Genomic DNA, 17,217 nt, shown 5'->3' with positions numbered 1-17,217 from the left:
TGTGTGTCTGTGTGTGTGTGTCTGTGTATGTGTGTCTGTGTGTGTGTGTCTGTGTGTGTGTGTCTGTGTGTGTCTGTGTGTGTGTGTATATATAATATAGCACTATATAGGTATATATATAGCTTATATATATAGCTATTAAGTGTTATGATCAAAAAAAGAGAGAGAGAGAGAAACCTTAACACTTAATAGCTACATGCACACTGTAGAATTAGAGCAAGAAAATGAACATTCCAATTAATTTTAGTAACTTCTTTTCTCATTCTGCATTAATTTCTGGGTTTAGTAAGAGCAAAATATTAACATATTTATATATGCAATAAATCACCAGTAGCATTTACGATCTCAGTCTATATGCTTATTAAGAACAGATTCCTTCAATAGTTTGCTTACTCTTAGAGGTTTACTTACAACAAAAGGTAATGTGTTGTTAGGCAGGAAACACAACCTTACAAGGCACTTAACAGGGACAAGAAACAAAATTTCATAGGGAAAGTCACCTTGTAAGTCATTTACTCACCTTTGGCCAAACAGAAGAGTAGATTTAGTTTCAGATTCATTGTATGAAGATGGAGAACAGCAAATAACAATAGTGGTTCTGCAATTACCCCCTAGTGAATCCTGAAGGATTCTTGTCATTTTGCTATCACGATATGGAACGTAAGTCTACCAAGAAGACAGTTGAATGAATCAGTCATGGTTTTTCAAACACTTTATTCAACTTGCTAAAATAAGCACTACACCTTTACTAGGCAGAACTTTGTTAGAAACACAGATCAAGTTCTACTTTAACCCAAAACAGATGTCATGGTGAAACATGCATGGGAAGACATAACAGCGTATTTCTAAGTTTGGTAACTTCTAGAGTAGAAGAAAACTTTCAGTATGATGTTTGAAGTCTCTCAACATTAAATAATACCATTATTGCTCCTCACACTGAAGAAGTGACAACACAGTACAAGAATAATTGTCATGCGCAATGCATTTATACAATTAGATTAAAGATTCCATGCACATCACCAAATAGGTCAGTAAAGAATTTCTGTAAATTATAATGCACTTAGATACAAGCCTTTAAGTTTAAAAATACAAAGAGAACACTTACACTGCTTTCAGCCAAAGCTGAGATGACATTTCCAAGAGCAGACAAAGACTTGTTGATGTTCTTAGCCTCATCCAGCACAGCACCTTCTGCTCCAGTTTTACTAACCTATACAACATTTCAATGAATTATTAAATGCATCTTCAGAAACACCTTCCACATTTAATACAAAACTTGAATAACACTCTCTCATTAAAGGCAATTCTGATTTTAAGAGGTACACATCAGCAAGCTGGTTTAGAATAACCAAAATCCTCCTCAGACTCCCTACCTTATTTTACCATCAATTTTTCATTGAAAAAGAAATCAGTGTTTGGAGATGCTTCTGATATTTCAACAAAAGTGAACATCTTCCCTTGGAAAGCAGGCTTTTTTATAGAAGATAAGTGAATAGCTAAAAGCTTGCATCTATGAACTGAAACTTTTGCTCAGGTTAATTCCTTAAAAAAAACAAAATAAAAGGAAATGTGTTGTGAATAATTTGCAGTATCAAAGCAATCAAAAGTTAGAACTTTGTCTATGAAGGTCTATATAAGTTTGGCTAGAGGCCATTCCAAAAGCCAGGAAAACACATCAGTGAACCTATTTTAACAGAAGTTCATGAGAACACAGGTTTTAAAGGCTGAATTTGACCCACATGAATGCCCTAGGAACTGAAGTTGATATTAGCAGAAACTGGGAGGAGGAGGAAGAAAAAAAAAACATCTACCTTATCTCACACCACTGTTTATCTTAGCTCTCCTGCCTGAGGGCTGAATTTGATGTATAGTTCCATAGTTCCCCCTTTATATTCTTCTCATCAAGATGCCATCATGACAGCTAAGCAATTCTATTTGCTTATGTTTAATCCAGTCCAAAACAACCCACAAAAAAGAAATTAATGTATTTCAGAAGACCGTGAGAAGTAGGAAACAAAATTTGTGATAAACAGTAAAAGGAACAAAACTACACAGAAAGGAGACCTGCAACCTGGCTTGTTTTTTCAACTTTTTGCTCATCTAGCTTTAATGCTTCCAGTTTGCTTCTGATCAAAAAAGACAACCACTAAGAAATACATTCTAGAATAAGAGCAGGATCAGATAGAACAGAAAGGCTGCAGAACAATCACGTGCAAAAGCAGTACCAAGCAGAAATGACTGAAAAAGCTGGAGACAAAGATGGAGATAAGCCCCAGAAGGAAAAATTAAAAGGAGTAAACTACAATGAATAATAAAGCAGGATAATACTAATATACAATAAGCAAAATGGATTTCCTTCTTTTAAGCACTGATACAGGAAAGAAAGCCGTCATCAATTGCAATAATGCTGATCAGAATTTCAAATTAGGAAAACTGGCACCACTACATAAGAAAATTTAGATACTCCACATGCATAAACACTCTGATTTCAGTACCTAACTATCCAACACACCCATACAGTTTTTACCTCTCAGACACTGAGAACAAACTCTAGCCTATTTCCTCATCCTATTCCACAAACTCCCTGCAGAAATGCAAATCAGTTTATTTAAGGAGAGAGTCTCTAAAGTCAGAATTAAAAAGCTTCAGAGATGACTGAACAGTCAGTATTACAATCAAATATTTTAAGTGAATGTAAAAATTGACCTGAGTTTTACAGAGCATAAAAAGAGAAATTAAAAGTTACCTTTTCACTACCTGCCAAGTCCACAAGGTAAAGTTTTCCACTTAGTTTCTGTTCTGTTTGAGTATTCTCTTGTTTCACATTAATAAGAAAAATACTATGACTTCGGGAGCTGTGTTCATTCATATCTATAATCCAAAATATATAAATTGTCAAAAATATTTGTACAATCAATATTACTTGACTAATACAGTATCTTCCCACAGTGAAGTGACAGATCTAAAGCTAATGGAACTACATGCAGTAGTCTCACAAGACAGTAAAACTAGAGCTAGTGAAACCAATAGTCAGTATCACCTAACAGAGTAACAAAGATCCAGTCTCCCTTGGGCTTCTATTAATACCACATAAGCTCACTGATAAGATTTGCTAGCATGTCAACTATGGATTTCACACATTTAATTTACTACATTAAAACACAAAGTACAGAGCACACTTCAAAAATTTAGTGCATCACATTTCACACTTTTGTGAAAATTTGAACTAGATGGTTAAGCCCTCTCTCATCCTTTTCTCCTTTAAATACGTATTGCCACCTGTGCTGTGAAACCACAATGTAAACAAGACTCACGTTGAATTTAAAAAACTGTTTTAAATTCATTAACAAGACCTAAGCTGCCTGCAATCCCAAAGAGAACATAAGTCTGCCTGTTTCTTCTTCCTTTTAACCATAAATCCCTCATAGACCTAAAAGGATCAGTTCATTAATTCCACAGATGCAGCTCAACATAGGAGAATATCTCTGTATCCAAGTCTCTGCTATTTCTCCATTACTTAGCCTAGTCCCCATTTCAGTACTATGTTACCTAGAAGTAATCAAGTTGAAGTGCAGGACTTACTCTTTCCTTAACAGGAACACCATTTTTATTTCTGCTCCTTCGCCAAAGACAGGAGAAGGAAAAATCTTATAATATTTTCTTTAAAAAATGTATGTTCTCTTTCTTTTGTTAAGTAAATAACCAGACACAGAAAAGAAATTCCTCCTCAGCCTGGCTCTCAAAGATTTCCAACAGTTACCAAAGACTGAAGTATTATTCTGCATGCCTCTTATCTGTCCTTGTCATTTTTTGCCTTTTTTTGACCCTCTATCCTGCTTCCTGTGGGAGTGTGGAGACCTATGTCATGGCTCCTGGCAACTCAGTTGCATGCCACAGGCCAAAAAGCAAAACTTGGGACATTGGGATGCTGCTTAAATCTGCAGTATGTCTGAATAAATTTTCTGACCAGCTTTTCTTAGAGGCTGCAACATAAAGGCCAAGCTATAGATGAGACACAGTGGCTTACTTACAGATTCACAAGTTAATTGGAGCAAATTCCACAAACTGGGACTTTGCATTATTCCTAACACAGAACTACATTTTTTTCCAGTGATTCAGAGCTCCTCACTGATCATTTTCTCCTTCTAATCCAAGCCTAAGTAACATCTAACAAGAAACGAACTGAAAGACTTGTTTCTAAAAGACGTGCTGAAATGGCTTACACGAGGCCTTTTCAAAAACCCAAATTATTTAGTGCACCATTTTTGTCTTCCCCACTTTTTAATACATACAATAAACAAACAGATAAAGCACTAAAGGAGATAAACATAATACTTACTTGTAACTGCTACATGTCGGTTAGATTTTCCTTCATCTATAGTATCCATAACTTCTTCCGGACTACATACAAAACGCTCCGTGCAACCCTTTAAAAATATCAACAAGCCAGAAGTAAATGGTGTACATCACAGAAGTGAAAGATCAAAACAACATCAGACTGACACTCACCTTTACATAGGGAACTCTATTTTTGTCTTCATGAACAGAAAGATTGGTCTTTGAAACTGGAAGAGAAAAAGTTCTAAAGCTGAAGTACGTATCGATTCTTTGCAAAATGAATGAGCTGTTCACAACATATACCCCAGGAGTTATAGATATTATTTCACAGCAATACTTTATAAAAACAGAATATACATGAAACAGCCACTAGTGCTGCTTAAATGATTTTGTACAGATTAGCTCCATGCTTTCTCATTTTGATGTACCTATATCATGTATAGGTTATTATTAGCATACTACATAGCTAAGTATCATGGTAAGGCTTTTTTTTTTTTAAATCGCCCCCTACAGAAGAAATTTTTATTTCATATAAATATAAAACTTACCATCCAAAAGGTCCCTTATTTTATCCAAGTATATTTCAAAATATGACACCTAAAAGGGAGATGAGAAAAAAAAAAAAAAGATAAAGCTATGTGTTTTTGCTTTCTAATGCTCTTGGACAAGAAGGATCCAGCATGATTTAGAACTCCCACATAATACCATGTCTAGCTCGCGTCCTTGAGGCTGAACTAAAATATACCTTTAAAGAAGAAATCATTTTGATGAAAAGCCTCAAGTAGTATCAGCACTGACACAGACTATCAGGATAGCTACCATCAATGTTTAATGGAAACAAGATTAAAATGTTAACTTAATTCTTCTTTAAGAAGAGCCAGTTACTTCTGAAATAACTCCCTTAGATTTTCCAAGTTACATTCTGCAAAGGTATAGATAGAACAAACATTTAACTACAGACTACTTCCAGTTTTGATACTGAAGCAACAGTTACTTAAATAGGTAACAATGAAGAAAGCTTACTTTAATGTGAAACTCGAGATTTTCATCCATAGAGTAAATATAATTAAAAATATCTTGCACTATTCTTGGAATAATCCCCATTCCATCTGGGTCATGAAGCTTCCCCTTATTAGAAAAAGATACAATAAAATGAAACATTATATTGAATTCAACATCACAAACAGTATTTAAAGGCAAAACAAAGAGTCAACAGACAACAACCTAGTTTTAAATACATCATACCTGTCAGCCTTTTATTTTACCTATAAAGGAAAGTCTTGACCATCCATTTAAGCCCAGCATTTGCCAGGAGGGAAAAAGACAGCCTCAGATCTCTCTCAAACAACTAAAAGTGAAAATCTACTATTAGAAATGCCATGTTTCTTCTCCTACTACTGAGAGCGGAAAGAATACAGTAATTGCCATTTCTAGTCCTGACAAACATTTTAGGTATCCAAATATTGCAATGGAAAGGGGAAAAAAGTTAAAATTCAAGATGAAAACAGCAGATAGATCTTATTTCTAGAAAGATAATAGCATTGTGGTGAGAAGAGATGACAGTGACAGTAAGAGAAAACTAGTTTAAGATTTCTTACTTCCATAGTGTGTGTCTTTCCAGATGATGTTTGCCCATAAGCAAATATTGTACCATTGTATCCCTCAAGTACATCTAAAAGGAAAAAGTATTTTCATTAGGGTTCTTTTCCTTTTTCTGTGCAAACGTCAAGTGAAATAGAACGCAAGCAGACAATTGCTAAAATGGTTAGCAAGTTAAATCATTGATTAAACACATCAATGTTTGGGAACTCAATGCTAGGGTTTGGGTTGGGGGAAGGCCATTTTTAATGAATTAAGTCACCATCAATCACAATTTTAGAAGTTTACTATATTAGAAGGACCCTTTTCCTTCAACCAGAACATCAGGACTTTAGAATTGGGAACAGAAAAGAAATTCTGGGTTAATGTCCGGATACAACTACCAGGATGAAAAACAGATAGTCTTCAATGACTTAAGAGGAAGAAGGAACTGTAAGCAAGAATGTTACGGTACTGTCTGTCTTCACAGGGAAAGTTCAAGTGCCTATTGGTTAAGAGAATGAGCTATGCTATAAGTTTTAGCAGTTTACTCTTAGCCCACAAGGAGAGTTTGTTACATTTTAAATTGTGGATGAACCAACCTGGGGCTGGGGTTTTTTGGTTTTTAGATTTTTGTTTATTTGTTTACCAGTCTGTTACTGTTGAATCTCATCTTGAAAGCAAACTTTTGTTTTCCATAAACAACCACGGGCTACTCCCAAATGGGGAAGTCTTATCTAACCCATCATACCCCTATATCCATCTGTACCATCACTACAGTTCAGTAGCCACAAGATGCCTCATAGCCTAAGAAAACACACCCAGAAAAAGAACAGATTAGTTTTTCAGATTGGGGGGATTGGGGGGGGGGGGGGGAATGGGGGACACGAAGGAGGCAGTAAGGAAGGATTACAGTTCTTGGTCAACTCCAATTTCGAATTGCCAAAATTCAATTAATTCAATTTTTAATCTCCAATAAAGAAAGAAAGAAAAAAATCTTTTGATCTAACCCTGATCTCTATTTAACTCCTTAAAGACTTAAATTTTTGCAGTAGCATGGATTTTTCCACAGCAATTCACTTTACTTATTATCAAAAAATGTGTATTTACCCAATCTTCTGTTATCTTCCTTTTCCTTTTATTATTAAAATATCCCTAAAATATCAATTATTAGTGGTTTCTTACAAGACTTTGTTAAAGTTATTTTGAAAGTTGTATCAACTAGAATTTATTACACTAACCTCCTCAAGAAACTGTAAAAGAATTTGAGGAAAATAGCTAATTGCTTACAACAACAATGTACTGTTTTGTGACCTTGTAAGACTCGACTTTTAGAAGTTACTAGGCTAATTCTGACAATTCAAGTTGGAAACTGTACACCCTAAGATGCGCAAAGATAAGAGGACTCATATTTAAACTTTTACTTGAAGCTAAAAATCACAGCAAAAAAGAATCCTTTAACTGCATATTAAACAACCTTAGAAAATATCTCCAGCATACACGTTAATTTACAAGTTTCCTTCTTATATTCCTTTGAACAAGGTAACGCAACCGTAGGATGTTTTCTGACACCAGTAAAATCTCAAAAAAATATTTAAGAAACTACTCACAAGAATTGTTTTTAAACAGAAATGTTGTATTTTTTCTTTGATTAATTTCTGAGAAACTGTTTTAAACAATCTTTTGCAGAGACCCATGGAAAAAAAATAAAATGTGAAAGGTAAATATTATCAAATGTTACAAATAACTGAAACAGCAGGTTTAGAATTGAGATGATTGATCTACCGGACTACAAGAAGATTTTACACTGCTATGATCCATGCCGGTTCTAACTAAAGATTTAGAGGGTAAGAAGAAGGAGTAACAGAAGTATCAGTTTTCACCATTAAAACCCACACAAATATATGAGGCATTTCCTTATGGCAAAAGTTGTTCTCCCACCTTACCTTTGACAATCTTTTTAGCACAATCATTGTATACTTGTTCCTGTGATGTGTTTGACTGGAATACACGGTCAAATATATATGGCTTGGACTGGAGAAAAAGAAAGAAAAAAGAAAAAAGGGCATAAGAGCTATTTAAAAAACAAATCCTAGAAACATAACTGAAAGGTGTTTGAATATAGTTTAGAAGTAATCCTTACTGTCTCAATATCTTATGTTTTAGTCACTTTTAAGATAGTATTGTGGAAAACGGCTCACATACAGTATTGCCTAAATCTTTATATGCTTGCCTACAAATAAGGCCTCGATTTAAATATACTTGGTTTCAAAGTGCAACCTAGACAGCTTTCCAAAACTACTCTCCCACATGCCCTCAATCTACCTCAGTTACAACATAAGCCAGTACCTGGGCTGTACGTCTGAGAAGCCTTTATTCCTTTCTACTACTCTGGTACTCTGGTAGACCCAAATTATTAAAAACGATTTACAACACATTACACAGAATGTTTGCCTTGGTAATATTTGTTAAAAAACCCAAACCAAAGCAAGCATTCAGATCACCTGCAATCAGCATAAGAACATTCTTCCTCCCCCTCACCACCCAAAAAACCCCACTATCCATAAGCAGAAAGAAAGGGCCAGTTCTGGAGGAAGAGAACCTTTTGTAGAAGACTGATTTTGGAAGACACTAAAAGAAGCAGCTCTGATGCAACTTTCTGAAAGTAATGTTAGATTTTGCTTTGTTTTAAATACAAGAGATTTTTATAGCACAGTTCAAAGTAGGTGAAAAATCATTAGGATATGAACTATTATGCTCATCTTATGAGGTTCAAGTTTTTGTAGCATTTTTGCAGTTTGATTTAGTATCTTTTGCAGATAACCAAGACTTACAAGGGACCTAGGTCTCTTCCTGTTGCTAATCTCACTGCAACTGTTAAGTGCTCGATTTTGCTTAAATTTAATCATCATCCTTCCCCTTCCCCCAAGGATATTCTGAAACAGCCTCCCTGGCAGAGCAACAAGTACAGCTTCCATCTTTCACCCACCCACATTCCTTTCCCCAGTCTGACCTTCCATGGGCCTTTTAATAAGGTCTAGCATAATATCAGGCAAAGCTTTTTAGTTCCAACACATAGGCAACTGCTGAGAGGGCTTGCATCCAAGTAGATGAGCTCCCTCTCAGGAAAAAAAAAAATACACACACACTTTATTATAGCATTCATAGTGTAAGTATGCTTAAGAAACCACAAGACTCAGCAGGCAGAAACTATCCCTAAGGTGCTAAAGTTCATCAGATGATGCAGACTGTTTCACATTAGGGAAATCACAATTTCTCTCAATTGCTCTCAGTTATTCATTTTTACCTTCAGATATACATCAAATTCTTAAGTTCCACGGGAAGAACTGAGACCATTATATTGACTAAGTACACCAGGAGAAACTAACAATTGCAAGTAACCTTGAGGTAAGAGACTGAAGACTGCAAATGCATTATATAAAGAGATAAGTCACTGTAGAAAAGATAATGTTAGCCATACATTTTCTTTCTCACTAGCATCTGTAATTTTAAAAAGCTTCCACCCACACAAATATCAGTCAGCTACACTATACTCTGCAAGTCAACTGCATCACAAAACATACTCATCACATTTCTTTCACACTCAAGTTCTTCTACGCATTTGTGTGCGCTGAAATAATAACGTTTAGGTTGATCATATTTACCATTACAAATTGGAAGAATATAGTGGGAAAAGTCATAATGTCCACACTCTATGCAACAACCATTAACCGCACTCATTGCTTTCTCACAGATTCCCAACATCTGATCTTTGCTACCCCCAGCAGAACTTACCTCCTCAGAGAAATGAGAACAGAAAAGTACACTAAAATGCAAATATTATTTTGCATAGTGTTATGTTTAAATGAATTTACACACATTATTGTATACTTACATATTACTGCAAAAACATTGCTAATGTCAAACAGCAGATTTTTAGTTGCTTCAAAGAAACCCAACTTTAAAAATCAAGTTTAGTTTCTGGTAAGGGAGAATACCTTGTTTAGAAAGTGCTGTAGGCACAAAATCAGTGCTAGTCTGTAGCTATCCTGCAGTCTACAGGAATTTGCAGAAGGTTCTAAAAAAGCATCCATTTTCTAACATTTTTAAACAGTATTTAGAGTGTTGGGGGGTTTTTTATTCTTCTGCCAAGCAAAGTTTGACTGAAATAAATTATTTGATATCTATGTAAAAGGAAAATTATGTTTTCTCATAACTCAAGAGTAATCCCTGAACACAGCATACTTTTAGACTCTCCACCTGCCATTCAGATGCCTTCATACAAGAACAGAGCCAAATTACAGAATCTCATGTAAGTACCATCTCTACTCGTTCACAACATTTAATAAGATGAAGAATAGCACGTATGATGAATGCTATGGATTAGTAAGAACAGAAAGCAAAGCTGTAAGAACTTCAGGCAATAATGCCTTTAATTGATCTTGTTTATTTTTACAGTGAAAGCTGGTAGGCACATGACAAATTCCAACTACCCTCAAATAATAACTGCTACCAACACACCACAAAATTACTAGAGCCCCCTTCATACCGCTTGTCACATCCCCATCCCTTGCAGGGAGAAACTGGTAGATTTGTCAACATGGCCTCAATATTATCCCTTTCCAGATCAAGCTAGAATATAACTTCAAAGCCCTCAAAAACCCAATTAAGTACTTCCCTCACCACCCACAGTACACTTGTTTATCACACCTGTGAGAATCCACATTAAATGACTGTCCCTCTTCTATCACCACTGAATCAATATCTAACCGAGGCAGTTTAGCCAAGCATGTTCCAGGATTAAAAAAAAAAAAAAAAAAAAAAAAAGTTATTCCCACTCAGTATAGTTTCAGTCAGTATAGTTTTTTTGGCACCTGCAATGCTATGTCTTATCACTTCTCTTATAGTCTACTTTCTGATGTAGACAAAGCCAAAACCATTATTACACAGATTACCCTGCCCTAGAAAGCGTGGTCATTACTTTCAAGAGATTAAGCAAGAAAGATTCAAGTGACAGATACTTTTCTGTAATCAGATGCCTCTTCTTCCCCAAGAAGTAAACAATCAGGTATTATGACGGAACTGCAAACACAAGAGGTCCAAGTAACATTATCACATGGTCTCCACAGCTGTGGTAGTGTCACTACCATGATATGACACTGCCTTGACATACTCTAGAAATTTATTTTCAGCATATCTTACTTAAATCCTAATAGAAATTTAACATATATTGCTCAAGTGTCCCACAGTAAGAACTCTGCAAGCACTCCCACAGCCCTCAGAAAGTACATCGGTCAACATGATTTAGCAGCAATTATACCAAATTTTAACAAAAGGTTTATGTCCAAGTACACATTACTGCAGTTAACGTAAAGACTAACTACCATTTATATAGAAGAATGCTCAACCCATCCAAATCATACAAGATTAGGAGCACGTAAGACTCGTTCTTCCAAAAAGTCAATTTTTCCTAGTACTTTTATTGAAGACCACACAAAAAATACCTGATCTTACTTAGGCTGAAATCTTAATTTAAAAAAAAAAAGTATGTACTTAAAATAAGTTACATAAAATTATTTTAAATTATTTCTAAGGAATTTTCCCATTGTAATCTTCTGTAAGTTATAGAGTTGGTTAGTCATAAGACTATCTTAGTTCACCTTATTTTCTAGGCATTAATATCTGAAGCAAAGCCAGTAGTGAAAGGTTACTTGAAAACCAATTGTGTATCTTTCTTCCACAACATCTGCAGATGCTCTTTACGGTTAACCAAGGCATTCTTTTTTGCTAGAATGGATTGCTAAAACAATGTTTTATAAACCTGTGTTTAGCTTATTCTTGGTGTGAGGTTGAAGAAATGGGCTTACTTTCCCCTTAAGTTTAGATTCTTTGTTAAAGAACATTCCCACTTTCAGCCACAAGATACATTAAAAAAAATAATTCCACATTGAGCTGTTTCTGGAAAACATGATGTCAAATACCTGGTTCAGTTCTTCCTATTACAAAGCTAAAGTACTGCTACCTTGACACATCAAATGGAGTCCAGAGTTGCACATGAGTGAAAGGGTACAATCCCAACTTAGTATTTTATTTCAGGTTAAGTAAAAGATTTTTTTTTATATCCTAGAATTAGAAACTGCAGCTGATAGGGAACAGTCAGTAGATCTCAGCTCTTTTTGCGTTCTATTCCTTATTTCTGTGCAAATACCACAATCTGAGTATAAACATGAGTAAAGTTACACATACTGTACACCCTGCAAGAAACAACTAGATTTTTTCAGCAGTTATTTATTGTCATAGAGGACTAAAACATGAAAGTTTATCATGAAAATTTGTGACTGGAAACTCAATTCCAGCATCAAACCAGAGATAATTTGGAAAAAGGGTTTCAGCAAAGCTTTACTTTTGCAAAATTGTTTCTTCTAAAGCAAAAAGTAAACACTGCTGACATAAACCATCATTAGGTTTCAGAATGAAAACCAAACATGACATGAGTGGTGAAATGTTTTTAAGAAAGTGGTACAGCAATCAAGGAGTACATCCTCCTTTAACCATTGCTGTAAGCTAGAATACTTGCTTTTTGTAAAATCACTAGATGAGTATCATCTGAGAGACTTCTCTATTATCTACCATCCAGGGATCAAAATTGAAAAAAGTAACACTGAAAGAATAAGAATACTTCATCTACAGATTATAACAACTTCTGGCTTATGACTAAAGTTTCACTTTAAGCATTAATCAGAAACACGCTACTAAAAATACTCAGAGTGTTTTCCTTCACTCTAGTAAAATAACACAAAGAACTCTTGTTTAAGAATGCACCTTGCTCCCTGCATTTATACATTTATATCTTTCAGGAATGCACAAGTTGCTTTTACTGCAGCTTTTGGCAGAAGATTATTCAGAAGAAAACGTAAGTGACCTTCATTAGTCAGATTCTAACACAACTTAAACCAAGCCATGTTTTCATTTACTATCCTATAATAGTTCATAAAAGCAATGAAAAAGAAAGCTAAATATGTCTCATACTCTTCACAGAGACTATGTCTTAAGTAACAAAAACACTTCTCTAAACAAATACTAAAATACAGGCAGGTAGTCAGGAGCCTTTCCTACAAGCCATGGAAATAAGGACTATATTATGATTGCTACTAGAAGAGTCTGGAGGAAAGCAGGACATTGTCCATTTGTGTGTCAATACCCATAATGCCTTACCACTTCAGTCATTTGACAGTACTGATTTCAGTTTAGGCTTCTGTCTGAAATGGTTGAGTGTGACTGCACTGAGTAACTTCTCTTTTGGAGAGTTGTAAGATGAGCAAGACTAGGGATAGAGATTAAAAAAAAAAAGTACAGATACTTTAAGCAGAGCTATAAAGCTATCCAGCTACAAGCAGTTTTACATTTAAAAAATACAGGACATAATCACATACATTATAAGCTTGTTAGTCTCCCCCCATCATATTGCTCATAGTCTGAAATTCCTAAGTCACTTTCAACTTTATGTTAAACAGCATAAATCTCTTTATATACAAGGTCCATATATACATAGCAAGTCATGCCATTGAATTATCTGTTTTAACAAAATCCCTATATTAACAAAAAGGGCCATCAGCAAAAATATTTAATAAAGTGTTAAAATGGAAAGAAGCTGCCTTTGATTAATATTTAAACTTTAAAAAGCTCTTGACTAGTTAAAAGAAGCGGTATCCTGTTAAAGAACAGTACCTTTCCAAAGCCTGCTCTTTAAAACAGGCCAACAGCACTTGCCCACTCAAATTGCTGTTATATACCAACTACAATTAAAGCAAATATTTTATCTAACACAAATCGAAACAACTCCTGGTCCAGAATGGCAACCATATCAGCAATTACACAGGAGCTAGGAAAAGATGGGGAGAAGGGTGAAGAGACAGTTCAGAGATGACAAGGGAGCCAAGAAGGGAGGAGGAGGGTTTGGCTACAGTCACTGCTTTCCCTCCTCTCCTTCCTCCAGAGGGTTCAAATCTGAGATAGAGCCTGCTATAAGCTCTGTTCCCACTGTCTCCTAGTTTCCATCTCCAATCTATCATGTCAAGCAACATCTAAGTATTATTTAAGAAGCCTTCAATGTTTCAGCATAGATCCAGGCACACACAGAAGGCATCATAATTCCATCAGGCTACTCAAGACAGTGACAGCAGACAAGGAAAGCAGATACATAATATATATAAAAAGTGGCTCAATTCACTGTTCAAATGGCAGCCAATATTACATGTAGCTGTAAATACAGAAATTTTAATAAACAGTTGAAAGCAACCAAACATACAGCTTACCAAGGAATGTTTTTAGAAACTGTTTCATGAGAAGAATTGTTTTGTTACTATCCTCCCTTTGACAATTCCGCAAAACACAGGCAAGATGTGGTTGGTTAGCTACATCCTCAGATTGCAAGGTAACTTAGTAAAACCCCTGTCAGCTAAAAACAAAAACCAACCAACCAACACCAAAAAAAAAGCCACACACATATAGAGGAATTCCAGAACATCAATCCTCTATTAAAGTTCAAGTACCGTCAACTACTCCTGTAATCTAATAATGCTTTTTTTCAGTATTTTTTCAAGGTCAGACACAGCAAGTCTTGGACCTGGGATCACTGAAGATTTTTCTTTTTTACCCATGCAGAAAACACTAAAATACAGTTGTAACAATAAATATTAAGTCCCTACCAAATCCCAGCACAGAGCCCCGCATGATCCCTCAGAAGCATGACATTACATTGTTCTACACAAATTTAGTGCCACCTCAGCCCAATTTACATTGTAGACATTTTAAAGAATATTTAAAGATATAAAAGTTTTCTCTTTAACTCACAAACAATGAGAAATTCTAATTTTAATATTTGGTAATAAACTCCTTAAAATTTTTAAATTGTGTAAAACTGTCTAACTGTGAGAAGCAGAGTATCAGAGATGAAAATGCAGAAGATTCTATTCAACCTGCAATGCATGGATGGAAACAACATTTTTAAGTCCATTCCAAATTACCTCCTTTCTGTTATTTAAGACGTACTTCATTAGAAATGGCTGTAATTTAGCCCAAGAACTACTGAAATAAACAAGATGCGGAAAATGCATCACTTAGGAAAGAGTCAGGAAAAAAAAAAAAATCAATGTTTGTGAAATTAATCCTGGATTTTAAACAGAACGTACAGTGTCACAATGAACAGATACTCACTGATGGTGTGAGATCATTTGTTCTAGTTAAATTTTCCATTTCCAGGTTTGGTTCCTTACTCTGAGGAGTTTACCTGTACAATCTGAGTAAGAAGAGATTACTCCAAAATAACAACTTGTCAGCTGAAAGAGGCCCAAATTACCTCATTTCACAAGCATTCTAGCTTTCTTGCAGCTCAAAACTCATGGAATTCCATATTTGATTCGCAAAATCAGTGGAATTCAAACAGAATAAAGCACCAGCCTTTAATATGTCATATTAAAAAAAACTTATGTTATTAATGTCTTCTTCGAAGTTCAGATACTGCGAGAAAAAGGTAGTACTGGTAGCCTTAAGAAAGGGAGTAACAAAAAATTTAAAGAAAAATAATCAACTGACATTTCTAAGTTGTGCATTCAGCAACACAGAACCAGTATTGTCTCTATAGAGTGATTAAAAGTTAGCAGAGATAAAACACAAGCATTAGGAATAAAGTGTTTGTTTGCAGAATACTAATTAAACTAGGCAGTAGGCTACTATACTTAACTTTATATGCCGGCTCCACTTTGTGGCTAAATATGACACACTGAACAACAAAGCTAGTATTATCTTTTTCCCTGTAACATCCAGATTGCCTTATAAAAGCCTTCATACCTTATAAGATGACTTAGGTTAAAATGGATTTATAGAGTGGTAGTAAGTCAAAAGGTCTCAGTTCATTCTGCTTTAAAAGAAGTTATCAGCCGATGACTGATTTACAGATCATAAGCACTGGTCAAACGGATCACACGCTGTTGTCGTGCGTTTTCTTTCTAAAATCTTTCTGTTGATAATTACATCGCTGCTAGTCCCAGTGCACACTGGGACTTTTGAACGACTATTTATTGAGTGGCCAAACTCATTACGGTCGCCAAAACCAGGCACAGCCTAGCCAGGGGACACTCTGCAGGACTCGTCTGTCACACTCCACCTCCCAACTCGCACGTTTTCCGTGGGCACATCGAAGCCTGCCCTGTGGCTCAGACTCAGCAACGACAACTCCAGTTACGCCCCAAGTTGCAATCTTTTGTTAGAGCCTTTGGTTTCAGCCAGATTTCCTGACCTGCTGCCACGGGCACGTCCTGCAACCACACATGCACGGCCAGGAGATGGGCCCCCCAGCTGTCCCACCAGCCCCCGCTCTCTGCCCCACCATGCCCGCCTCCAGCCTAGCCGCTCCCGTCCACCGCTCTGCCCTGCCCTCCTCCCCTTCCCACCCCCACCCCAAAACAGCCACCCCTTCCCGAGGCGGCCCCGCCTCTCGCCTCACACCGCGCCCATCCCCGCGGTATCTGACCCCACCGCCCGCACGCCCCCCCCCCCGACCTTCCCCCCGGCTTTCCCGTCCGGGGTGGCCTCTCACCGCGATGACGACGGTGTCTTCGCCCTGAAACTTGGCGACGTACTTGTCGCCACGGGTCACTTCGGACTCGTTGAGGGGCCTGAAGCGACACATCACTTTGATGTTACACTCCGCCGGGTCCGCCATCTTAGGCCAACGCTGCCGCCTCCGGGGCGCTCAGTTCCGCCGCGACCCGCTGCTACCTCTGCGCCGCCCGCTCCGGGGGTCTCGCAAGCCGCCGTTGCCGCCGCTGCCGGGAGGCCCGCGTCCGCCTAAGCAGAAGAGAAAAGGGAAGGGCCCCTTCCTGGCCGCCGCTGCCGCCTCCTGCTCTCACTTCCTCCCCAATATGGCAGCCATGGCGGCGCCTGCAGCCGGCAAGTCCCGACCCTCCCCTCCCCGGGCAGAGGAGGCGCGGACGGCAGGGCCGGGAGGGGGTGACGTCACCCTCTGCAGCGCCAAAGCCCCGCCCCCCGGCTCGGAGGTGCCGCGCAGGCGCRGCGAGAGGCCCGGCTACGACGAGAGCTCTACGGCGCAGGCGCGAAGCCGTCGCTGGGGTGGAGGGAGCGGGGCCAACCGGCGGGAGGATCGGCGCTCCGTGGTGCAGACGCTCGCACCGGGCAGGCGCAGCCAGGATGAGGGGGCGGGGACAAGAGGGGCGGGGCTTTTGGGGGTGTGGGTTCGTGGGGGGCGGGGCTCCCTCCGAGGGATGGGAGGAGGGTGTGGTA

At 37.6% G+C, this 17,217-nt stretch overlaps 1 protein-coding gene across 3 annotated transcripts in view; it reads right to left on the bottom strand.

Moving 5' to 3' along the window:
- Window positions 1–16,913, bottom strand: part of KIF5B (kinesin family member 5B) — a 38,822-nt gene extending 21,909 nt beyond the window's left edge. The window contains exons 1-11 of one of the 3 annotated variants that reach the window (XM_026060069.1): window positions 16,514–16,585; window positions 13,132–13,240; window positions 7,863–7,950; window positions 5,937–6,010; window positions 5,362–5,466; window positions 4,887–4,935; window positions 4,510–4,565; window positions 4,340–4,427; window positions 2,747–2,871; window positions 1,106–1,210; window positions 521–666 (exon numbers count right to left, since the gene is read on the bottom strand). In XM_026060069.1, coding sequence (XP_025915854.1) covers window positions 521–666; window positions 1,106–1,210; window positions 2,747–2,871; window positions 4,340–4,427; window positions 4,510–4,565; window positions 4,887–4,935; window positions 5,362–5,466; window positions 5,937–6,010; window positions 7,863–7,950; window positions 13,132–13,143 — 848 coding nt within the window. In that variant the 5' untranslated portion in view covers window positions 13,144–13,240; window positions 16,514–16,585. Of the gene's footprint in view, window positions 1–520; window positions 667–1,105; window positions 1,211–2,746; window positions 2,872–4,339; window positions 4,428–4,509; window positions 4,566–4,886; window positions 4,936–5,361; window positions 5,467–5,936; window positions 6,011–7,862; window positions 7,951–13,131; window positions 13,241–16,513 lie in introns of all 3 variants that reach the window. The other 2 variants (XR_003252532.1, XM_026060068.1) reach the window with 2 other exon arrangements.
- Between the last annotated feature and the right edge of the window lie 304 nt (window positions 16,914–17,217).

This window comes from Apteryx rowi, unplaced genomic scaffold (assembly GCF_003343035.1).
Source record: "Apteryx rowi isolate R43461 unplaced genomic scaffold, aptRow1 scaffold_164, whole genome shotgun sequence".
NCBI lineage: Eukaryota > Metazoa > Chordata > Aves > Apterygiformes > Apterygidae > Apteryx > Apteryx rowi.
This window is presented reverse-complemented; position numbering and strand designations above follow the sequence as displayed.